This window comes from Lissotriton helveticus, chromosome 1_1 (genome assembly GCF_964261635.1).
Source record: "Lissotriton helveticus chromosome 1_1, aLisHel1.1, whole genome shotgun sequence".
NCBI lineage: Eukaryota > Metazoa > Chordata > Amphibia > Caudata > Salamandridae > Lissotriton > Lissotriton helveticus.
This window is the reverse complement of record NC_136057.1, coordinates 1,273,246,636-1,273,272,046: the sequence shown is the minus strand read 5'-3', so window position 1 is coordinate 1,273,272,046 and position 25,411 is coordinate 1,273,246,636. Positions and strand designations below refer to the sequence as shown.

Here is a 25,411-nt window from a genome sequence, read left to right as displayed (position 1 = left end):
GGGAAAGTGGGGAAAGCAGGAGGCAAGGTTGAATTTGAGTGCTTGATTCGGTTTCTAGCATTTCCCTGGCTCCACCCCAACCCTGCTGACTTCCTTACCTGTACTTTCTGCCCCTTTTGGAAGGGAAAGTCATTGTCTCTGACCTCTTGATTCCAAACTCCCTGGTAACGAGAGTTGCAGACGATGGTATTGACGTCGCTGCCTATTTTGAAGCGAGGGGCGAAGTGCAAAACTAAGTTGTCAAAGTCCTGTCCAAGGTTGATGTGAAAACTGTAGGGCACAAAAAAGACTTTCCTTGAGTCCTGTCTAAAGTTTCAAAGACCTCTTTAACCACAGCTCAAACCTCCCAATTCAAAATACCCCAGCCTTTTCCCACAGCCCCTTACCCAGCACTGACATGCCTATCACCTGCATGTCCATATCATGCCATTCCCAAGCCATAGATACATGCTCTCTTTACCACATTTCTTTTCTGCTCACTGCTCCATCCGCCTACCACCAAAAGACACAAACCCTCCACTTCCAGTGCCTGTCCTCTGTATGCTGTCCCCAGTACACACCATAAAGTCCCAGATACCCCATTACTTACTCATTGATGTCATTCTTTATCATGCCTGTTATAAATACACTGTGGCCAGGCGTTAGACCAAGCTCCCGAGTCACCACAACCTATTAGAAAAGAGAAAACAAAGTGAGACATTGGAAGGAAGAGGGAAGGCTTGCTGTTTGATTCTGAACTCCTTCATTTGCACCGCGATCAGTGGAATTCAACACATCTGTGTCTGAAATTAAAATTCCCATATATATTTAAGTCATCGACTCCATAACATGATTGTGAAACGTTTGTGTCTAAAACGGGAATTATTTTTCTTTTTTAAAACCATATTATGACATGAATCAAAATTGGGCGATAGTATTATGACAGAAAATCCCATTACGTGTGATGGGATGCATGTCAAAGAAAAGGACAGATGTGGCTTCTGACCCAGATGCATCATGAGAAATGTCACTAAGTCGCCCGCTTAAGTGTCGACGTTGCTGGTAGATCTCGCATTGTTGATACTCCCGCAGCAGTGCAGGACTTCTGTAGATTCTACAAGAACACTAGCAACCTTCAAAAAGAGGCCAGATCCGGCGCCTCTCCACCACATAGCGGTTCGGGGGCCAGTGTCGAACTTTTCTCCAATGAATAACTACATTACCCTGTACAGCTCCGCAGAATGTCAGTCTAGAGGATTTTTTGTATATGTTTAGACAGACGAATATCTACATTTCAATATGGTACAGTGCTGGGCGCTGTTGGGGCGTTGCCTCCCCCCTGAGTGTATATCACGTTGTTGATATATATTTATTTTTTTGTATATCTTTTTATGAACTTTGCTCAGTGACTCAGCAAATACACAACAATGTATACATGGCATGTGCAGGGATAACAACACAATCCGCCCATGAGAGATAACAATACAATGTCGTAGGACAACAATGCTTATCCGTTCTACGTTGTTGATCTTTTGATAGTAATGCATCACGCTGTATATTTGTATTCTCGACTTGGATGTTTACTGGATGCATTTGGTTACTGTTCGACGGGGTCTGTTCCACACGTCTACTGGCTTGCGGCGGGGTGGGGAATATTTGCAGATTGGTTTATTGGGTTGTGTTTACCTGCAAAGACATCAAATAGATATTGCGTTTTTACAGGAGACTCACCTTCCTAAGTCCAATCATATCCATCTTGCAGCTAGCTGGGGCCCACATCACTATTTTTCTAGCTACAGCTCATACGCATGGGTACAGCGATACTGATTCGTAAGAGACTTCCCTTTCATTTGCACAAAGCTCACTGTGATGGAGAAGGGCGCTACACCATAGTGACAGGAAAGTTAATAGGTCACAACATCACACTGGTATGCTTATATGCCCCTAACGTAGATTGCACTGTATACTTCCAGGATCTCCACTCCCTGGTCCTTCGTTCGGGAACCAACCACATTTTCAAGGGCGGGGACTTTAATCTACTACTCAACCCCACATTAGACTGCTCTCCGACCTCCCCGGACACTAAGGCATGCTCACGACGCGCTCTTGGAGAAATGTGTGACTCCTTGAACCTGTCTGACATCTGGAGCCGGCACAAACCGACATCTACACACACTACTCAGCCCAACATAACAAGTGGACCATGCTAGATTATTGGCTAAATCCCCCTTGTTTAAATACATGATATAAGACCACCAAAACGGTCCCCAGAACTTACTCAGATCACTCCCCAGTGATGTTGGAGGTTAGTCTCCCTAGACCAGAAGGACACGAACAACAATGGCGGTTCCCGGGGTCGAGCCCTGAGCGATGATATGTTTCACACCAAGATCAGGGAGCAATAGAGGAATACTTCAAACTAAACACAGGCTCAGTAGACACCTGGGCGGTGCTCTGGGACACCTTTAAGGCCTACATCAGGGGGGGGGGGTGGGGGGTAGCATTGTTAAACATGCTGGAGTGTTGAAAGATCTTAGGACCAGTTTAGCCCGCCTCGAGCAGCAATTGGAAACCGTAGATCAAGAGATCCTGCGTAGCCCGACACCAGAGGGTATTAAGCATCGCTTATCGATCCTTACTGAGTTTAGAGAGGCAGCTGAGAGAGAGAGAGAGAGAGACATTTCCTGAACAAATAAATACATCACTGCCTGCCGCTACGGAGAGGGTGAGTGGCTGGAACGCACCTTGGCTTGTCTTCTGAGACCCCCTTATGGAAAATCTTACATTACTGAACTCAGAGCCACGTTCGGACGTCTCCACAAATCCGTGATGATTTTTTTGCATACTAAACTGCGCTTTACACATCTAAAAGCACACATAAACAAGAAGTTTATCTGTCCAAAATAGCCTTAGTATATATAGAAAAATGTAGGCAAGACTTTCTAGCAGAACCTTTCTCTTCAGGCGAGATTAACAGTGTGATTGAAGCGCTGAATGGCTCCACCGCACCAGGCCTTGATGGCTTCACTGGAGACTTTTACAAATCATACAAGGACCTCTGGCTCCCCGACTGCTCAAGGTGTATAACGAGGCACTAGAACGGAGGGAGTTACCCCCATCCCTTAGAGAACCAGTGACAGTATTATTACCCAAACCAGGGAAGGACCCATTGCTCTGCGGTTCCTACAGGCCGCTTTCCTTATTAAACTTGGATTGCAAAATCCTCACAAAAATGATCGAGCTGCGGCTCTCTTTATTACCTGACAAACTAATTTCCCCCGTCCAATCCGGTTTCGTCCCCCACAGATCCACCTCTCTAAATTTAAGAACCCTTTTTGTGGTGTTACACAGATTTAATCCGGAAACTCCAGCTGCAGCAATTCTCTTGGACACAGAGAAGGCCTTTGATTCCCTTGAGTGGCCTTTCTTGCTATCTGTTATGCGCACAATGGGAATTCCCAAGGGATTCTTCGATGTCACCGCACTCCTGCACCATGGCCCGACCGCTAGGATACGCCTAAACAGCACTCTGTCTCGCTCCTTCGCTCTTTCCCGGGGCACTAGACTGGGCTGCCCCTTATTGCCACTAATATTTATCCGCATGCGTGCTGCGGTCATTTTTGCGCTGTGCAGCTTTTTTCCAAAAGCCGCGTTACATGACGAGCTGAGCTCGTCATGAGCATGCGAGCGGCGCAACTCATGACGAGCTCAGCTCGTCATGAGCATGGAAGGGGTTAAACTAGCTATGGACACTCTTGTCAGACATTTCCAGGAGCGGCATCTGCAGAGAGGGCTCCAGTTCTGCACGGGACCCCTGTTAGTGTCTTTATAAGCTGACAATGTCATTCTGTATGACAGGGAGCCTCAGGAAAACCTTGAACCACTGTTTAGGGAAATAATCCAATTTGGTCGCTTTTCGGGCTTGGGTGATCAATTGGCACAAATCAGTGTTGTTGCCCCTCATCACTGGCACTAAAAAATGGAACTCAGAGTTCCCCCTAGAGTGGTGTGAGGATTCGACTAAATATCTGGGACTACATTTCCACTTAGACACTGCCCAAATACTCCGACTAAACTATGGCCAGGCTGTACACAAACTTCAATCGCAGGTGGAAAATGGCTTAAGCTCCCTCTCTCGATTTGCTGGCCGAGATGCTTTGATTAAAATGATCGTCCTTACCAAATTTTTGTACTTCTTTTCTGACACTGTGCACTCATCTCATTAGACTTACCTGGGGAGGCAAGAGGCTTAGGGTCCGTTGGGAGGTCCTGACATTACTTTACGGCAGAGGTGAATTCTGGGTTTCAAACCTACCGCTATATTACCTAGTCGCAAAAGGCAGCTACACACACGCCTGGCTCCATCCAGATGCCAGAATCCCGTACCGAAAGCAAGAGGCAGACCTTGCCCTGCCCGACACCCTCAACACAGTCCTGCCTTGGGGGTTCCCGCGTTACCCTTGCGACATTCAAACAGTTTCAAATACCAGCTAAGCTTGGAAAAAACTGATCAGACTCCTGGGCGCCCCTATGTTATACTCTCCTGGGCTACTGATTGTTAACCCCCCATGGATCTCAACCACTGATGAAAACCTAGTACAAAAAACGCTCTTCAAACATGGCATAAAAAGCCTTGGTGACTTGTTTACTGGGGGGCAGGCTTTCTCTATTTCAGAGGAGGAGAAATTCATGGACCGATTCATTCTTAATTGGGTTCGCTCTGCATTCAGGCTGCTGCTTCCAGGATTCCCCCTGAAACCCGAGCCTTTTGCTACACTCGCCATATTAACTAAATGTATAGGGCATGTGCGGACACTATCCCTATTGACAACACCATAATCTGGGCGGCATGGGAGACAGAGCTTGAACACCCTCAGTAGACATCTTAAACTGATTCATTTCAAGTTTTTTCTGAGACTATATACCCCAGAGCAAACACATAAGATAGACCTGAGTGGACCCCATAGCTGCTTAAAGTGCGGGACTCCGCACACGGACTTTGCTTACCTTACTTGGACTTGTGTACAGACTAAAACTTACTGGGCAGAAATCTTTCGAACACTGGGGGAAATGGTCGAGATGGACATTGTACTCACTCCTGAGGTCGCACTATTGGGTTATGTGGTCACTTCCCAAAGGGAATTCGGAAGTTTATTTCCATGGGGATACTTTTGGCTAAGAGAGAAATCGCAATTATATGGGGACAAAAAACTGCTCCGGCACTAAAGAGCTGGTTAAACAGCTTAGCATATTGCAACACAAACTGCGATCTATACATTAGCATCTTGCCATGGTCATCACGTCCAAAAGATATCTGGGGCCCCCTAAAAATCTGTGTCGCTGCATCACACACACAATACGCATCACAACACGAACATGGGATTGTCCCCACGGGAGTGGGTTAATCGGGCAATCCAATTTACAATGTATAGTTACATCGAATAAATGTAATAACAAATCTGAGATTGTCGCAGTTATGGATATACCAATGTAATATATGTGTTTGGTCTGTTCAGGTGGGAAAGATGGTCGGATAAGAACTATTGTTTAAACTTTTTATTAATCACAACTGCATTTCGTTGTTAACATTCTCCAGATGGTGGTGATTTAATTTTTTCTATCTCCGTATGATTGATACTGTATTGTATTACTATATGGCCCTTATTGGAGCCGGTAATATGCTAGTAAACTGGTAAATAAAGTTTAAAAAGAAGTCACTAAGTCCACCAGCTGATCCAAGACATGCATCACAAAACAATGCAGCTTTCAGGATCTTGCTTGCAACTCAGGCACCGTTCAGAAGCTAACTTAGTTTTGTGTTTTACAAGTTCAATCCACGACTTTCGCCCAAATCAGTACCTGGTAACCTTCCAATTTCCATATTCAATAGGAAAATAATGATCCAAGTGAACAATGAGATCCTAGCCTTGTTGGCAATATCTTTCCTGCTCTCAAACCAAACACAGCAAATTCACATTTCAACCCTTTGGATTGCTCACCCTCTAACCCTATTGCCCCTTGTTCTTCTTCTCCCAACATTCAACACTTAACACCTCTGATTTCTGCTCCACTCAATGCACATTCATCCATCGCCAACCCTTCTGGTCGCTCACCCTACTCCTCCTTTTTCATCTGCCCCAACAATCTACACTTCACACCTCTGTCTTCTCCTCCACTCCTCACTCCTTGCAACACCACACCACCTAATGTATCCTCCTTCTCCCCAGCTTCAATCATCCCCACACAAAACTCTCCAGCAGGTTCCAGACACCTACCCCCCACACACGGTACCTTTAAACAGAGTTCACATACCGTCCTTCAACTTCCTCTCCACACCTCCCATAATTTGCTCACCGACATCTCCCCGGGCCATTAACCCTTCCTGGCTCACCATCTTATCCAATAGGAACAATCAACTTCCGAAACCTTCCCGCCTTAAATCTCCATTTCTGCCCCCTTCATCCCACACGTACATGACTCCCTGGATCAGCAAACCTTCCCCAACACCTACCGCGAAAGAACATGATAAGCCTCAGTCCTCCCCTGTATACCACTGGAGCCCTCTCTCTGCCCCCCTGTACTCTATTTCTTATCTCACAAAGAAAATAGACATCCTTACACATGCCTTCACTCGTTTCAGCAACTCAATTACCTCTAACAAGTGCGATCCACCTCATCCAGCACAGGTCAAGAGCCTCTCCCCAATCATATTTCCTTGGGATAATCATTCCCCCAGACCCAATTGGACATACTCCCCACTCAAGGAGTACAAAATACAAAACCTTCCATGAAGCTATGAAAACACTGATGCCTCCAACACTCAGTTCCCCAGTCAAACACAAAATGCTCTCTCTGTCCCCACTGTTACCTCGAACCCTACGTGTAAAGTGCTTTGACACCCTACACTGGGATGAGTAGCACCACAAAGGAAATTAAAAAATTACTCATACAGACCGATACATCTGACAATCTTACAGCGCACACATATCTCTTATATGCAGGGATTGAGTAAAGTCAAAAGCTTGCCTCCAAATCACAGTTTCTCTTAATTACCTGTGAAGTGATGAAGTGATAACAAAGTGGCCACATCCAGGGCATTGGCGGACTTACAGGGCGGTCCGGTGGCATTTTGGCCCATAGGGGTATCATCTGAGGGAGCTCAATGCCAAAGCCCACGAGTCTTTACGGCAGGACCCTGGGATGTAAGCAATGGTGCCCTGTTAGTCCTTCGGGCGGTTGAAAAAACCTGAGGAACGGGTCCACCCCTAAAAAGGTGTGAGTAACAATCGGAGACTGGCAGTCATGGGTTTAAGATGGTAGCGCTGAATTAGTTGGCCCAAGGAGCTGTTTGGCTCATCAGGCGGGTGGGCAAATTAGGTTACTGACCCCTGCCTGCCCTTGGATCGTCCGTAAATTAACCCACCACGTTGGCATATTTCGCTTATGAAATAAATTAAATAAACCTGCAGCAAACTGTTTTTCCATCAAATCATGTGTTGTCTGATTTATTTCATTTCTTCTGTACTAACTCGCTATTAACCAGGTTCGTCGGGGAGGGTCGCCAATATCTGCGCTATGTATAATGTGTGTGAATGATGTAAAGTGCTTTGACACCCTACACTGCGATGAGTAGCACAACAAAGGAAATAAAGAAAGTAGTAGTACAGTCCAATACACCTGACATTCTTACAGCATGCATATCTCTTATTTGCAGGGATTGAGCAAAGTCCAAAGCTTGCCTACAGATCAGTTTCTCTTAAGTACCTGTACAGTGATGAAGTGATAACAAGCCCTCCTCCCTGGACCTACATAAAATACTCGCAGCCCCCGCTCCACGGGTGCCGCTTACAGTGGTTTGTTTGGCTTTTGAACTTTGGGGCGTTTGTGAGCTGACGGGACTGCGAGGACCAGCAGCCCGTGATTCCCGCAGCTGTGTGACTCTTCCCGCCCTCCTCCCTGGACCTACATAAACTACTCGCGGCCCCCGCTCCACGGGTGCCGCTTGCAGTGGTTTGTTCGGCTTTTGAACTTTGGGGCGTTTGTGAACTGACGGGACTGCGAGGACCAGCAGCCCGTGATTCCCCGCAGCTGTGTGCCTCTTCCCGCCCTCCTACTTGTTCATATTTCTTGGCGTAAGCATCCCGCTTCGCGGAACGCGCGCGTTTGTGCCCGTTAGTGGCCGTAGGTGGCTGGGCTGGGCCCCCCCTCTGTTATCTCGTGTTTCAAAAAAACTGAACATTGTATGATTTGTTTTAGGGGTAAAAGGCCGGGTACTATTATCACCTTTTCATTTCATTTTTATTGTGTGTGACCCACAATAGTTGCTCTATGGCAGCCAAAAGGGACGCAAATGGGAGCAGTACTAATGCGGGTGGTAGTGTGGTAGGGACACTTGACAGTTTCTTTATCAGAGCTTCCTCGGTTCTGGAAAAAAGAGATAGAACTAGTGGAACGGCGAGTATCACTTGATTTAGAGCAATATAAACGCTCCTCGTTGGGGAAATTTGTTAACATCCCGTCCCCGGCTAAACTCCCACCCCCAGATCCCAGCCAAATACCCTACGACACAAATCTTGGCCTACCCTCTGGTAATCTGGTTGAAACCACTACACCCGAAGGATTGGGTAGCCTTCCTGTCCAAAATCCACCAGCATCCCGGGTTTCCACCAGATCCACAATGCACTTGGTTTCTAACAAGACAGAGTGCTCTTCTAAAGGAGGCCAGGCTGTCAAAAGGAAAAGGGGGGGTGGCCCGCAGAGGATGAAAAATGTAAAATCCACCAAGAGCAATAATGGTTCCAAAATAGGGAGGGGGGCGATAGATGACTCCCCAGCTCCTGCTAGTACGACTATTCCTTTAGACCAAGAGATGGGCCCGTTAAATTTTGAGCGGAGAAATTGTGTCACCAGGACTAATGGATAGTTTTTGGGTAAAAATGGAGAAATTGCTTTCGTCTTCTCTATGCCCATTAAATGTTCGATTAACGTGTATTGAGGAACATCTCCGTGTATTAGACACAAGGGTGGGCCTATATCCAGCTGTTAATAAGGTAAAGTCTCATACACAGACTAATCGGCCAGCCCCATTTCCATGCCAGACCTGCTTGACACCAAACCCCGGTCCTCCGGATGAGTTAGTCGGGGGAGGGGCACATTCGATAGTTAACAATGCCCCACTAGCAAGGCCAGCTAATGTACCAGATAGAAGAGCATCCGCCCCTAGCAGCCATGGGGTACATGACCCCCAAATACCAGCCCAACCAGCGGTTAGTGCTCGAAACATGCTGCGCCCAAACCTTGCAGTAAAGAGATCCAACAAAACTATCTTGAATCTCCCCCCTGAATGCACGCCCTACGTAGTAGTTCTAGCCGGGGACCCGGAGCTGGGCAGAGAAATCGTATAATCTTATGAAGAACTTAAGAATAAGACCACACACTGGCTGAATATACACAGGCCTCTACCTCCACAAGTGTCTAGTGAGATTATCCACATACGAAGAGTAGGCTGGGTTGGGAAGCGTGAGAAAGACACCAAAGGAGATTGTGTAGTGCTTAACTTTAGAGATAGGAGAACAGTAAAGTATATCTGCGATTGGGGTCGAGTGGGTAAGGTCTCCAGTATAGAACCACATCCCCTATCCCATTTCCATCAGCATTCCAACCTCACGGGGAGCAAGCGTGTGGTGGATCCACCCTACGATCCATGGTGCATTGATAGGGGTTGGGAAAATGATTTTAATTTTAACATTCCAGTATCAAACAGATTTGGAATATTGGACGAGGTGGATTGACTAACCCGTCCTATCCCCCTAATCTCTCCATTGGTCCTTGATGGTATAGGCACACCCACCGGAAATGTTTTAAAGGATGATGCAAATCTGCTTAATCAGACCCTCATCAAACCAAGGCTAGAAAGCCACTTTTGTAACCATGGCAGATGTCGGACGGGCCCTTCGACTTTTAGTGGTAGGGCTTGCTCGGGATCTGGTGACATTTTAAGACCCAGAAGTTTTAGATCTAGGGATCCTGGAAGTAAAGATCATCTGGAAAGTGTTCGGCGATTGGAAGGGGGAGCAGGCATAGCGTGGACAAACTCCGTTGTGGCAATAGCAGGGGGCACCTGCTTGGTTACTAGCGAGTTTAAGAGGATGGATTCAGGGCTCCTTGAGTATTGGTGCAATTGCATGAGTAGGGTGTCAAATATTGGTCCTACGAACATGGCAGCCCATTCCCATCCCATCAAGTTTCCCCCCCCGTCTGGATAGGTAAGCGAAAAACACACGCTTACGTTAGCTTCCTGGAACATCGCGGGTCTAAAGAGTAAATTATCTGTAGATGAGTGGTCAGATCTGGTGGAGGAACATGATATCTGGGCCTTCCAGGAGACGCGGGCTGTCGACCCTATCCACCGCCCAGGGTATCTAAACTTCTACAAAGCTGCAGTCGGAGGACAAAAGGGTAGACCATCGGGGGCCTGGTTATTTGGGTTAGGCAATCAATCAACTATAGACCAGTGGAGACTGCCGTAAACAGCCCGGATATCCTTGTAATAAATCTAAATCGGCCAGACCAACAAGATATCCTTATTGTAAATGTGTACATAAGAGGGCAGCCAGGCGGGCGTGGTTCTAGAACCTTTCTAGACTTGGATATCTTTTTTGATTCTGTTAGACATGATTGCTATACGATAATCGCTGGGGACTTAAACTGTACGTTTGAGCCTTTAAACCATGAAGGGGAAAGTCTATTGGTGGAGGAGGATGCCCAGTGGAATATTCCTCCCCTTGACCTAAACCCAATTAAGAAGTGGACTGAATCGGCTCTGCAGTGGATGGGTTTCTGCTTGGAGCGTGGTTTCAGGGCAGTAAATGGGCGATCCACCTCCGATAAAAGTGGCAGGGCAACTTTTGATAATGGCCTACATAAGAGCAGAATAGACTACATCCTTATCAATATTGAGTTTTGGTCAATATTAGGGGACATGACGATTCTGGAACGCCCAGAGAGTGATCACAATCCACTTTTACTGAGTCTTCATCTCTCGAGAGACCCCAAAGGTAACAATCCAACAGAGATAGTTACCTCTGACACCCTGCTTACCAATGACCTTCGCAGGGTTCGTTGGGCTAGAATCCTAGATGACCCAGGGGCCTTGGATAAGATTAGGGGAGAGGTAGTAAGGTCGTTGGCCATCTTGCGCTCCCTCCCAACCGAGGAAGATACCAATGGGAAAATAATCTCAATTCATGAAGATTTATTCAAGGGATTAAAATCCCACTTTTCCAAAATGAGCAAACCTCCAAAGCCCGCTTGCCAACCCACTGGCAAATCATGGTACAATAAATCATGCCGTGAATCTTATAGTCTTTTGGCGTTAGCTAAAAGGTTAAAAAATATGTCAGATATTAGAAAGGCCAGGCTAAACTATCGTAAGGTCTTAGACTGCGCAAAAAAAGATTGGGATGAGCAATATTGGCAAGAATTGTTAGATGCTAGCAGGATGAAAAACTTGACAAAGTGGGGAAAAACACTTTACTCCCAAGTACCTGTTAACCCAGTAGCGTAACGAAACTTGAGGGCCCCCCCCCTGCAAACTACATGGAGGGGGCACCCCTCCCATCCTCCTTGCCAGTCTAGAGCTCTCAGGCCAGCTACCCTCCATACTGCAGGGGATGCAGGGCTATTGTTACACCACTGTAACTAATCCAGCTGTTATAAGTAACACTGGATGGTGGAGTTAAAAGTTGGGCTTAGTCTGCTAGCAGGCTATCATAGGTGGCGTTTCATTCATTACAGGGTCCCTGCCATCAGTAGGCCAGGGAAGTTTGCCCAATGTTAGGTGGGTTTTCTGATGCAGACTCCTGTTATGATATACAACATCGGGCCCACTCATCGTTCAGTTTTGACAAAAGTGTATCCCCTGCTCCTTCTCGTTTCCGTTTTAAAACATTACACAATGCGACAATGCAGTATTTCAAATGCAGATGCAACTACAAAGAGCACATTTTGATAATACATTTTTATTAGTAGACAATAGCAATCTTAAGAGGCATTGCATAGCTCCATTCACACTGTGACCCCAATTCCATCACAGTCTCTCTCTCTTTCTCTCAGTGAGTCAGTCTCTCTCTCTCTGTCAGTCTATCTCTCTCAGTCAGTCAGTCTCTCTCAGTCAGTCAGTCTGTCAGTCAGTCAGTCTCTCTCTCTCTCTGTCAGTCAGTCTCTCTCTCTCTCTGTCCGTCAGTCGGTCTCGCTCTCTCGGTCAGTCTCTCTATCTCTCTCTTTCTGTCAGTCTGTCAGTCAGTCTCTCTCTGTCAGTCTCTCAGCCAGTCAGTCTCTCTCTCTCTCTATGTCAGCCTCTCAGCCAGTCAGTATTCAGTCTCTGAGTCAGTCAGTCTCTACTCTCTCTCCACTCTCTCTCTCAACTCTGTCAACTCTAACTCCACTGTCTCTCTCTCTACTGTCTCTCTCTCCACTGTCTCTCTCTCCACTTTCTCTCTCTCTATTCTCTCTCCACTCTCTCACCCTCCCTCTCTCTCCACTCTCTCTCCACTGTCTCCCTCCACTCTCTCTCCACTCTCTCTCTCCCTCATCTCTCTCCTCTCTCTCCTCTCTCTCCTCTCTCTCCACTCTCCTCTTTCTCCACTCTCCACTCTCTCTCTCTGGAACTCTCTCTCTCTCTCCACTCTCTCTCTCTCCACTCACTCTCCACTCACTCTCTCCACTGTCTCTCTCCACTGTCTCTCTCCACTGTCTCTCTTCATTGTCTCTCTCCACTGTCTCTCTCCACTGTGTTTCTCCACTGTGTGTCTCTCTCTCTCTTCACTCTCTCTCTCTCTCTTCACTGTTTATACTCTCTCACTCTATCTCCGCTCTCTCTCCCTCCACTCTCTCTCTCTCCACTCTCTCTCTCTCCACACTCTCTCTCCACACTCTCTCTCCAGTCTCTCTCCACTGTCTCTCTCCACTGTCTCTCCACTCTCTATCCACTCTCTCTCTCCTCTCTCTCTCTCTCTCCACTGTCTCTCTCCACTCTCCCTCCACTCTCTCCCTCCACTCTCTCTCCACTCTCTCCCTCCACTCTCTCTCCATTCTCTGTCCACTGTCTCTCTCTCCACTCTCTCTCCACTCTCTCTCTCTCCACACTCTCTCTCTCTCCACTCTCTCTCCACTCTCTCTCTCTCCACTCTCCACCCTCTCCACTCTATCTCTCTCCACTCTCTCTCTCTACTCTCTCTTTCTCTCTCTACTCTCTCTACTCTCTCTCTCTTCTCTCTACTCTCTCTCTCCAATCTCTCTCTCCACTCTCTCTCCACGCTCGCCACTCTCTCTCTCCACTCTCTCTCTCCACTCTCTCTCTCCACTGTCTCTCGATCTCACCACTCTCTCTCTCCACTCTCTCTCTATCCACTCTCTCTCTCCACTCTCTCTCTCCACTCTCCCTCCACTCTCTCTCCCCACTGTCTATCTCCACTCTCTCTCCACTCTCTCTCCACACTCTCTCTCTCTCCACTGTCTCTCTCCACTGTCTCTCTCCACTGTCTCTCCACTGTCTCTCCAATCTCTCTCCACTCTCTCACTCTCTCTCCACTCTCTCTCTCTCCACTGTCTCTCTCTAGTCTCTCTCTACTCTCTCTCTACTTTCTCTCTCTCTACTCTCTCTCTCTACTCTCTCTCTACTCTCTCTCTCTACTCTCTCTCTCTACTCTCTCTACTCTCTCTCTCTCTTCTCTCTACTCTCTCTTTCCAATCTCTACTCTCCCTCTCCACTCTCTCTCCACTGTCTCTCTCCTCTCTCTCCACTCTCCTCTTTCTCCACTCTCCACTCTCTCTCTCCACTCTCTCTCTCTTCACACTCTCTCTCCACTCTCTCTCTCTCCACTCTCTCTCTCTCCACTCACTCTCTCTCCACTGTCTCTCCACTGTCTCTCTCCACTGTCTCTCTCCACTGTCTCTCTCCATTGTCTCTCACCACTGTCTCTTTCCACTGTGTTTCTCCACTGTGTGTCTCTCTCTCTCCACTCTCTCTCTCCACTGTCTATCTCCTCTGTCTCTCTCTCTCCACTCTCTCTCTCTATCTCCACTCTCTCTCCCTCCACTCTCTCTCTCCACTCTCTCTCTCTCCACTCTCTCTCCACATTCTCTCCACTATCTCTCCACTCTCTCTCCACTCTCTCTCTCCACTCTCTCTCTCTCCACTGTCTCTCCACTGTCTCTCCACTCTCTCTCCTCTCTCTCCTCTCTCTCCTCTCTCTCTCTCTCCACTGTCCCTCTCCACTCTCCCTCCACTCTCTCCACTCTCTCCCTCCACTCTCTCTCCGCTCTCTCCCTCCACTCTCTCTGTCCACTGTCTCTCTGTCCACTCTCTGTCCACTCTCTCTCCACTCTCTCTCCACTCTCTCTCTCTTTCCACTCTCTCTCTCTCCACTCTCTCTCTCCACTCTCTCTCTCCAGTCTCCACTCTATCTCTCTCCACTCTATCTCTCTCCACTCTCTCTCTCCACTCTCTCTCTCTCTCTCTACTCTCTCTCTCTTCTCTCTACTCTCTCTCTCCAATCTCTCCACTCTCTCTCCATGCTCACCACTCTCTCTCTCCGCTCTCTCTCTATTCACTCTCTCTCTCCACTCTCCCGCTCTCTCCACTGTCTATCTCCACTCTCTCTCCACTCTCTCTCAACTGTCTCTCTCCACTGTCTCTCTCCACTGTCTCTCCACTGTCTCTCCACTCTCTCACTCTCTCTCCACTCTCTCTCCTCTCCCTCTCTCTCTCTCAACTGTCTCTCTCTACTCTCTCTCTCTACTCTCTCTCTATACTCTCTCTCTTCTCTCTACTCTCTCTCTCTCTCCAATCTCTCTCTCCCTCTCCACTCTCTCTCCACTCTCTCTCCACTGTCTATCTCCACTCTCTCACTACTCTCTATCCACTCTCTCTCTCCACTGTCTATCCCCATTCTCTCTCTCCACTCTCTCTCCACTCTTTCTTTCCACTCTCGCTCCCTCCACTGTCTCTCTCCACTGTCTCTCTCCAATGTCTCTCCACTGTCTCTCCACTCGCTCTCCACTGTCTCTCCACTGTCTCTCAACCCTCTCTTCACTCTCTCTTCACTCTCCACTCTCTCTCCTCTCTCTCTCTCTCCACTGTCTCTCTCTACTCTCTCCCCACTCTCTCCCCACTCTTTCTTCACTCTCTCACTCTCTCTCCGCTCTCCCTCCTCTCTCTCCACTCTCTCTCTACTCTCTCTCCACTCTCTCCCTCCACTCACTCTCTACTCTGTTTACTCTCTGTCCACTGTCTCTCTCTCCACTCTCTCTCCACTCTCTCTCTACTCTCTCTCTCTCCACTCTATCTCTATACTCTCTCTCTCTCCTCTCTCTCTCTAATCTCTCTACTCTCTCTCTCTTCTCTCTACTCTCTCTCTCCAATCTCTCCACTCTCTCTCTCCACTCTATCTCCACTCTCTCTCTCCACTCTCTCTCCACTCTCTCTCTCCACTATCTCTCCACTCTCTCTCTCCACTCTCTCTCCACTGTCTCTCTCCACTGTCTCTCTCTCTCTCTCTCCACTCTCTCTCGCTCACTCTCTCCACTGTCTCTCCACTCTCTCTCTCCACTTTCTCTCTCCACTGTCTCTCTCCACTGTCTCTCTCCACTGTCTCTCTCCACTGTCTCTCTCCACTCTCTCTCCACTCTCTCTTCACTCTCTCTACTCTCTCTTCACTCTCTCACTCGCTCTCCACTCTCTCTCTCCTCTCTCTCTGTCCACTGTCTCTCTCTACTCTCTCTCCACTCTCTCTCCACGCTCCCCCTCCACTCTCTCTCTACTCTCGCCACTCTCTGTCCACTGTCTCTCTCTCCACTCTCTCTCTACTCTCTCTCTCTCCACTCTCTCTCTCTCCACTCTCTCTCCACTCTCTCTCTACACTCTCTCTCCACTGTCTCTCTCTCCACTGTCTCTCTCTACTCTCTCTCTCTCTCTCTCTCTCTCTCTCTCTCTCTCTCTCTCTCCACTGTCTCTCTCCACTCTCTCCCACTCTCTCTCACAAAGTAGAGTGCATTGCCATGGGCGTCCGCAAAAATATTTCCGGGGGGGCACATTTTTAACTTCATCACCATCCACCTTGCACCCTTCTCCCCTCTGCCTTGCACCCTTCTCGCCCTCCCCCTTGCACCCTTCTCCCTCTCCCCCTTGCACCCTTCTCCCCATCCGCCTTGCACCTTTTCTACCTTGCACCATTCTCCCCTCTGCCTTGCACCCTTCTCCCCTCTGCCTTGCACCCTTCTCCCCTCTGCCATGCACCCTTCTCCCCTCCCCCTAGCACTCTTCTCCCCTCTGCCTTGCACCCTTCTCCCCTTTGCCTTGCACCCTTCTCCTCTCTACCTTGCACCCTTCTCTCCTCCGCCTTGCACCATTCTCCCCTCTGCCTTGCACCCTTCTCCCCTCTGCCTTGCACCCTTCTCCTCTCTAACTTGCCCCCTTCTCTTCTCCGCCTTGCACCCATCTCCTCTCTGCCTTGCATCCATCTCCTCTCTGCCTTGCACCCATCTCCTCTCTACCTTGTACCCTTCTCCTCACTACCTTGCACCCTTCTCCTATCTACCTTGTACCCTTCTCCCCTCTGCCTTGTACCCTTCTCGGCCCCCCCTTACCACCTCCCCTGCGGACGCCCGCATGGTGCCTTCTAACAAGAGTGCTTACCTGAGGGCACCATTTTGCTGCCTCATCCCTTCTCATATGAGCTTTGTCCTTGAGAATGCTGACTCTGAGGGCCTCCACTCCCAAAGGGGTACCGACTCAAGACATTCTCCACCTTTGTCACAGTTTATATTCAGAGAAACAATATACTGATGTTCTGGAGGCAAATTCACTAAAGAATACAACCTTTCCATACCACCCTCATCAGAAAGCTCGAAAATATCCAACCCAAAGATTTCCTTTAGGAATCAAGCTATTGTTTAAAATACTTCACAGTGGAGAGCTCCAGCTAAAGGTGCGGTGTTACATGACAACCAAAGTTGTGAAATAGTACTACAATATTTGACAACATTGATAAGATAGAATCTTGCAAATGTAACTTGGTGAAAACATATTCAATGCCCTGTAATTACACAACAACAAAAGTTGTCAAATTGCACTACAATATTTAACAACATTGAGAAGATAGGATCTTGAAACCATTAATTCAAAACATAGTCTTGCAAGTGTGTGTGGGACAGGGTGTTACCCGTCTGCCCATTTTTGTTTAGGAAATGGCAACCAGTTCATGAATAACATGCATATTTGCATCCATACTCTTGTCATGAGTGTGGTATGTGCCTTCAAAACCTGCTGGAAGAACACCATCTCCATTTCCCCTCTCACAACTAGGTAGACCTGACCTCATGACTTGTTCTCCGTCCTAATTGTCAACTCCACAGAATTGTCGACTCCACTCAAACCTTGTCAGGGTCCCAGCAGTGCTCTATGCTGCCTCCTGCTCTCTGGGGCCCCACCCCATCCTCTTTCCTGTCTCGCCCCCTCTGACTGAAGAGAAACATTGCAACTTGTTACAGTGTTTCTCTTCAGTCAGCGGGAGGGGGCGAGGGGCTCTGGGCAGGCTGCAGCACCTGCTTCAGAGGAGACGGAGAGAGGCTTGCTTCAGCGCAAGCCTCTCTCCCAGCTCACTGAAGAGCTGAGGGGGGCCCCGGGCCCCCTTCATTTACTGAAGGGAGTGGGGCCCCCCCGCACCGCGGGGCCTGCGGGGGCGTTTGTTACGCCCCTGTGTTAACCATGTCTCTCCAGAGGACTGGGTTGAGCATTTCGAGACCCAGTTTTCAGGGTTACATTTGGAAACTGATTGCTCTCCTTACGAAATACGACCCTTGCCCTTCTCCCAAGCCCTAATGTTCGATAGTAAGGAAGTAGAGGATGCCCTAAAAAAGGTTCCTGGCGGAAAAGCCCCGGGATTGTATTGTATCCCAGCAGATCTCTTTAAGTCTGATCCAACTAATTGGGTGCCCTCTATTGCTTTTCTTGGAAATGCTATTGCAAAGAGGGCAAGCATTCCGGATTCATGGCGAGGAGCAGAGATCCTGCCAATATACAAGAAGGGGGATCGCTCCATCCCGGGGAATTATCGACCAATCAGTTTGATCGACTTCATACAGAAAATAGTCGCTAGGATGGTTTTAGTAAGAATCCAGAGCTGGATAGAGCTTGAGGACGTATTGTCTCCCTTACAGGCAGGCTTTAGATCATGCACAAGTACCATTGAGCAGGTCCTTAGGTTTCTATTGATTTACTAGAGAGTAGTAAGTTTGGGCGGTGGAACTATTTACGCAGCATTCGTTGACCTTAAGTCAGCGTTCGACTTAGTACCTAGGGCTAAGCTGTGGAGGGCTTTAAGAAATATGGGGATACCCCAGGAGCTTTTGCATATAGTGATTAAGCTACACGTAGCGAACTTTGCACAAGTACGCTGGGGAAATCAGGGGCAGGTTACCAACAGATTTGCAGTGTCCCGGGGTGTCAGACAAGGGTGTGTGCTAGCGCCAACCCTGTTTTTGTTGTTCATCAACAGGGTTGTGCAGTATATTTCTGCCTTCCCAACAGATGCCCCCTCCCTGGACGGCACTAAGATTCCGCTGCTCATGTTTGCGGATGACACCCTATTATTATCTAAGACCCAAATGGGGCTGCAAGCGGCTTTGGATAAATTTGAGGAGTTTTGTCATGACAACGATTTACAGGTTAATGTAGCAAAAACCAAATTCATGATTCTTTCTAAACATAAGCCAGTGGTTGGTCATGTCACAATGAACAAAACACAGTTAAACCAGACTAATGTCATGACCTACCTGGGGCTAGTCTTGGAAAGCAAACTAAACTGGAAGCCGCAGATTGACTCTTTGTCACTTAAGTTTGCTCAGTTAACAGGGTGTTTAGTAAAAGAATAGAGATCGGCGCTGACAAAAAGAATAGGTCCTGCATTAAAGAGCTATAATTCCAGGATAAGGAGCTCTGGGGCTTCGCGGACCTTTCTCCGCTAGTTAAGGTTCAGAATACATTTTTGAGAAATTTAACAGGTCTCCCTCGTTCTATCCCTCTGAAGCCACTTTTAATGGATTTAGGATGCCACTCAATTGAGGATGAGGCACGTTTTAAACCGGTGGCTTTATGGAGGAGGATCTGGACAACCCCAGAGTTGGCACCATTCGCAAAGGCAATATTAGATGTTAGATCTATTGTAGGTTCGGGTAAGATCCAATGGCTCAAAAAAGTAAGAATGCACCTAGAGAATATGGGGCTGTGCAATTTGTGGATGGATCTCGTTAACAACCTATTTCCTCCAAAAAAAAGCCTTCAAAGAGTTATACTGGCTATCAGTTCGACAAGAATACATTGCACAGTCTTATGCCACTTCCTTGTCCGGGATGTTCTTTGAACACATACTCGATCCCCTACTAGAAGGCTATTGGGACATCATCACCAGGCCTAGCGATAGGAAGCTATACCATCAGTTTAGGGTTGGTTCCCTCCCAATTAAAGTCTTTACTAAAAACTGGAATGACCAGGAGGATGATTTTTGCCACTGGTGTACTGGCCAAAAGGAATCAATCGCTCATCTATTTTTTGTATGTCCTGCCTACACAGCCCCCCGGAACAAATGGCTTAAACCTATATGTCGAAATATTGGTACCCGGGTAGGGCTAGAGGCATTGAGGATCCTAAGGACCAATACAATGGAATCGCTGGTTATTGCAGTGGCAACATTTCTTGGATGGATGTGGATTATTAGGGCCAAAAAATAAGACATGGGCTGGCTGAAGTGCAGCCTTGGATGTGTATATCCTTTCAAATGCTGCTAGTTCCTCCTATATTATTACATGATGTAACATATTTGCTGTAGCACCCTTTTTTGTATACATTGTCTTAAGTGCAAATTCATAGTCTTAACTTATCGCTTTTTAAACTTGATGTGTTCTTTATGATGATTTTATCTTGATGTTTGTGTCTTTTATGATGAAATATTCGAAATGAAGACTAATGAAATGAAGAAAAAAAAATGATAACAAGCTGTGCCCCTTTGTTTCCGGCCATTGCATTGGCATCTATGTGTGGGGCTCAGATAGCTCCTAGCCAGGGTCCTTCTGGAACTAAAGGAGGGCTGATGGCCCATTAACGCCGCCCTTTGTTTGCAGCCAGTCACCCAGCTAGAATATAAAATGCAAAAGCCTCGCCGCCTGCACGTTGCTGCTCTGAAAGGAAAGCAGACAACATGTAGGAGCTGCTGAGTGCGCCCCGGAAAATTACACAGGGACAAGTTCAGCCTGTTTCACTATGGTCCAGTTTGGCAGGGAGGAAGGGGCCCACCCTGTGAAAACAGTGGGTGGATGCTGCCCACCCCCGTGTACAGTACCCCGACTTGTGCCCTGCCTTAGTTTCCTGTCTTCTATGGTCCCTTCTAACATCCCAACTCATCTCGGCATGTGCATCTTTGGCCCTCACCTCCATCGTCATGCCCATAACCCCCTCTCGCTTCTGTCATTGACCCTTTCCTCACCACCTCTAACTCATCTCTATATCCGTTCCCAGCGCTTCCGTTGTCCTTCCTCACACCCTCCTCTTCCACTTCCCTTCTCCTTCGTTCCTTCTCACCCACCCATGTTTTACTTCCGTCTTTGTACGTAATTTTATATGCATCTCGCTCTCTAGGCTAACTCCTGTTATGCACACAGAGGACTGTACTGATCATCTTTGGCAACAAGGGCTAAGGCTGGTCCAATCTCCAATCGTGTCCTGCGACGGTGGGAGGGAGTGGGTGGGGGGGGGGGGGGTGTCGGTGGTTCTCCACTTCTAGTTTATCAGGTCTCGTATCTAGGAGTCATGTTTGAGAACATTTTATTTATTTCTCAAATTGCCAGGCTGACTTCTACCTGTTTCTACAACTTCAAAACTCTGAGTAAAGCCTAACACTTGCTGTGCCGCTCCCCTCTCCCACTGTCCCACTCTCACTCATTTATTTCAACGACCCACTCACCTCTTGCACTGTCCCACTCACCTCTTCCACTGTCCCACTCACACTCACTTCTTTCATTGACCCATTCCTACTCACCTATTTCATTGTCCCACTCACCTCTTCCACTGTCCCACTCCCACTCACTTCTTGCCTCGACCCATTTGTACTCACCTCTGTCATTGTCCCACTCACCTTTTTCACTATCCCACTCACACTCACTTCTTCCATTGTGAGACTCACAAATCTCTTCCAGTGTCCCACTCACACTACCCTCTTCCACTGCCCCACCCTTACTCATTTATTTCATTGACCCATTCACACTCCCCTCTTCCACTGTCCCACTCACACTCACTTCTTTAATTGACCCATTTGTACTCACCTGCGTCATTGTCCCTTCACCTCTTCCACTATCCCACTCACACTCACTTCTTCCATTTTTGAGAATCACTCACACATCTCTTTCAGTGTCCCACTCACAGTCTCCTCTTCCACTGCCTCACCCTTACTCATTTCTTCTATTGACCCACTCCCACTCACCTCTTCCACTATTGCACTCACGCCTCACCTCTTCCTTTGTGAGACTCACACATCTCTTCCAGTGTCCCACTCACACTCACTTCTTTCATTGACCCGTTCCTACTCACCTCTGTCATTGTCTCACTCACCTCTTCAACTGTCCCACTCACAATCACTTCTTTCATTGACCCATTCATACTCGCCTCTGTCATTGTCCCACTCACCTCTTCCAGTGTCCCACTCACACTCACTTCTTTCATTGACCCGTTCCTACTCACCTCTGTCATTGTCTCACTCACCTCTTCAACTGTCCCACTCACAATCACTTCTTTCATTGACCCATTCATACTCGCCTCTGTGGGAAACATCCTTTACGATGCAACTTTTACCACTCAGTGCCTTTACAACGCAGGTTTTTCAACGCAAGTCATTACAACGAATTGCGCTGGGGGGCACTCTGGGATAGGTAATAGTTTAATTTACTATCCAACACCTTCCCTACTATCCACGGGGACTGGAGTTGGAATAGTAAATTAAACTATTCACTATCCAGCACCCCCCAACACAAGTCGTTGTAACGACCTGCGTTGAAAAAACTGCGTTGTAAAGGCATCCGTAGTAAAAGCATGCGTTGTAAAAACGTACATCCGCCTCTGTCATTGTCCCACACACCTCTTCCACTGTCCAACTCACACTCACTTCTTTCATTGACCCATTCATACTCACCTCTGTCAATGACCCACTCACCTTTTCCACTGTCCCACTCATCTCTACCACTGCCCCATCATCTCTTCCACTGCTCCACTCACCTCTTGTACTGTCCCACTCCCCTCTTCCACTGTCCAACTCACACCCACTTCTTTCATTGACCCATTCCTACTCACCTCTGTCATTGTCCCACTCACCTTTTTCACTATCCCACTCACACTCACTTCTTCCATTGTGAGACTCACAAATCTCTTCCAGTGTCCCACTCACACTACCCTCTTCCACTGCCCCACCCTTACTCATTTATTTCATTGACCCACTCACACTCCCCTCTTCCACTGTTCCACTCAAAGTCACTTCTTTGATTGACCCATTTGTGCTCACCTGCGTCATTGTCCCACTCACTTCTTCCACTATCCCACTCACACTCACTTCTTCCATTTTTGAGAATCACACATCTCTTTCAGTGTCCCACTCACAGTCTCCTCTTCCACTGCCTCACCCTTACTCATTTATTTTATTGACCCACTCCCACTCACCTCTTCCACTGTTCCACTCAAAGTCACTTCTTTCATTGACCCGTTCCTACTCACCTCTGTCATTGTCCCACTCACCTCTTCCACTGTCCAACTCACACTCACTTCTTTCATTGACCCATTCATACTCGCCTCTGTCATTGTCCCACTCACCTCTTCCACTGTCCAACTCACACTCACTTCTTTTATTGACCCATTCATACTCGCCTCTGTCATTGTCCCACTCACCTCTTCCACTGTCCCACTTACACTCACTTCTTCCATTGTGAGACTCACACATCTCTTCCAGTGCCCACCCTTACTCATTTCTTTCATGGACCCAATCCCACTCACCTCTTCCACTGTCCCACTTACCTCTCACCTCCTCCACTGTCCCACTCACACTCACTTTTTCCATTGTCTGACTCTCACACATCTCATCCACTGTCCCGCTCCCACTCACCTGTGCCATTGCTCCTCCTTGCTCTGCTGCTCAGGCTGAATCTTTGATCTTCGATCTCTGCTGCTCAGGCTGGATCTTCGATCTCTGCTGCTCAGGCTGGTGTTGCTCAGGAGGGTTCCGCCTTATATAGCTGGTAAGTGACTCATATAGAAGGCGTGACCTCCGATTCTGAGGAAAATGACAAAAGAGTGATCCGCAGAGAACCCAGTGTGAAGTCGGGAAGGAGGGGCAGCAAGGGTCAAGGTTTCTTCCTAAGAAGCTTATCAACCTATGAGCATCTATGAGAGAATTAAGTGGAAAGATAAATAAATCAAAGAGGCAGTGTGGGTGTGAAAGGGGAACGTGCAGAGCCATACAGGGTTGACTAACAGCGTTCTCTTAATTTAAAAAAACAGCTGCAGCAATGCTCTTTGATAGAAATACGGTGCTTCATTTGTATTGGTTGGCAAGGGGGTGGGCAATACAGGCTCGTGCCAGGGGCTTGTTTCCTATTTGGTCCTGATCCCCTGGGACAGCTTGCTCAAAGTGGAGCTGAACTCAGCATCCTGGGCACTGCTCCATCTCTTTTCCCTCAGTAATTTAATCAAAGATCCTGGCCCGGACTGGCCTACGGGGCACTGGGCATTTTCCCAGTGGGATGGCAGGGTGGGTACAGGTTTCACTGTGGGTAGGGGCCGATTTTGTTGATGGGGTGATCCCGTTTCCTGCCTGCAATGCATCTTTGCTTTAATAATCAACAACACAAAACACATTTTCTAAAGCGCGCCCAGTCAGACCATGATCGCTTCAAACCCAGTTGTTTTGCATTCGGGTGGTTCCGGTCTCCTGCAGGGTCACCACGAGCAGGGCTCACCTTCAGGGCGAGGTTTGGCGAGGAGTTTGCTGTTGCTTGCCTCAGAGAGTCCAGTACATACATGATGAAGACTCTTCAATTTTTAGAACTGTGCATTTCTTTATAATGTGAACAGTGCAACGCAAGGAGGAGTGTGGCTCACTGATTAGAGCGGCAGACCCTGATGCAGAGGTCTGGCCCGGGACCAGGGTTCAATTCCCGGGTCCTGAGCCCAAAATGTCCACGGACTCGATAATTCTCGCCTTGGTGCCTATTCTAATCATGGGGTTCCTCGCTGCAACTCTGGGCAATAGTTGCTGAATCTCCACTACAGCGGCCCACCTGCTGCGGGATGCCTGGCTTTCACCCTGGGGATACCCAGTAGGGGTTATCTCACAGGGAAAAGCCAGGACGGGTTCCCAAGGCAAGCGCCTTGATGCCTGCGGGTAATACGTGCGCTATATAAGTCGCAATACATACATACAAGTCAATTTAGTATACTAAATTATACCATTGGATTGAGTGGCAATTGTTAAAAGTGATATATTATGATCATGAGCATGGAAACATTCTTGCACACGCTGCCACTGCCCTGGCGATGTGGTCAAGTGGAAGCCAGGTTTGATGTCAGGTTTCCCGGCTTCACGCTGTGCAGTTCAGCCACTACTTGCTATCTCTTTCTTTCCCGCATTTCAAATCAAAGCTTAATATTTGGTGTTGAGTTCCTTGAAGCACTGAGCCTGTGCACTATTTTACATACATCGAGGCATGTTTCATAAAGAGTGGTGGTGGCAGTGTTTGGAGAGGGTGAGGTTTGAGTGAGGAAGCTAAAATGAAACCAGAGCACCCACCCTTGGTCATTGCATTGAGACCATTTGCTCACCGCAGCTAAAAGTCTGTATTCATTGTCACCCACTGTTGAATTTTCTCATCCACCCGCTCATCACCATCCAAATAATTGTTCATCCAGACATGCAGCCCTGTCTCCTATCTGTATCCATCAGGTCAATGATTGGACAAGGATCTATAAAGAAAAATGTGTTGTAAAACACACCATATTTTCAATGTTTTCCAAAATTTGCAGGGGGGAGAAACCCCTCCAAACAGGGCTGGCTTTAGCATTTGTGTCATCCGGTGCAACAATCTTTGTAGCGATCCCTTGACCTCCTCCTTTACGGATTCGCTTACTTCTACCCGCCAATGGTGCCCCTCATCTTACCTGAGCCCCGCTCTCACATTTATTTATTTAATAGCGCTACTTATCTGAATGAAGGGTGTCATAGCACTTTACATCACAAGCATATTACACAGAGACAATGAGTCATAAAATTGTGTACATCTTTGTATAATAAATGTTACTTAAGTCAATGAGCACTACAAGGTATAGTAGTCACATATGATC

The 25,411-nt window shown here is 47.8% G+C and overlaps 1 protein-coding gene across 1 annotated transcript in view; it reads right to left on the bottom strand.

Moving 5' to 3' along the window:
- LOC144772608 (galectin-1-like) overlaps positions 1-23,275 on the bottom strand; it is an 81,620-nt gene extending 58,345 nt beyond the window's left edge. Inside the window, exons 1-3 of the mRNA XM_078657049.1 lie at positions 23,178-23,275; positions 590-669; positions 99-270 (exon numbers count right to left, since the gene is read on the bottom strand). Of these exons, the coding sequence (XP_078513175.1) occupies positions 99-270; positions 590-669; positions 23,178-23,186 (261 nt within the window). The 5' untranslated portion in view covers positions 23,187-23,275. The remainder of the gene's footprint in view (positions 1-98; positions 271-589; positions 670-23,177) is intronic.
- Between the last annotated feature and the right edge of the window lie 2,136 nt (positions 23,276-25,411).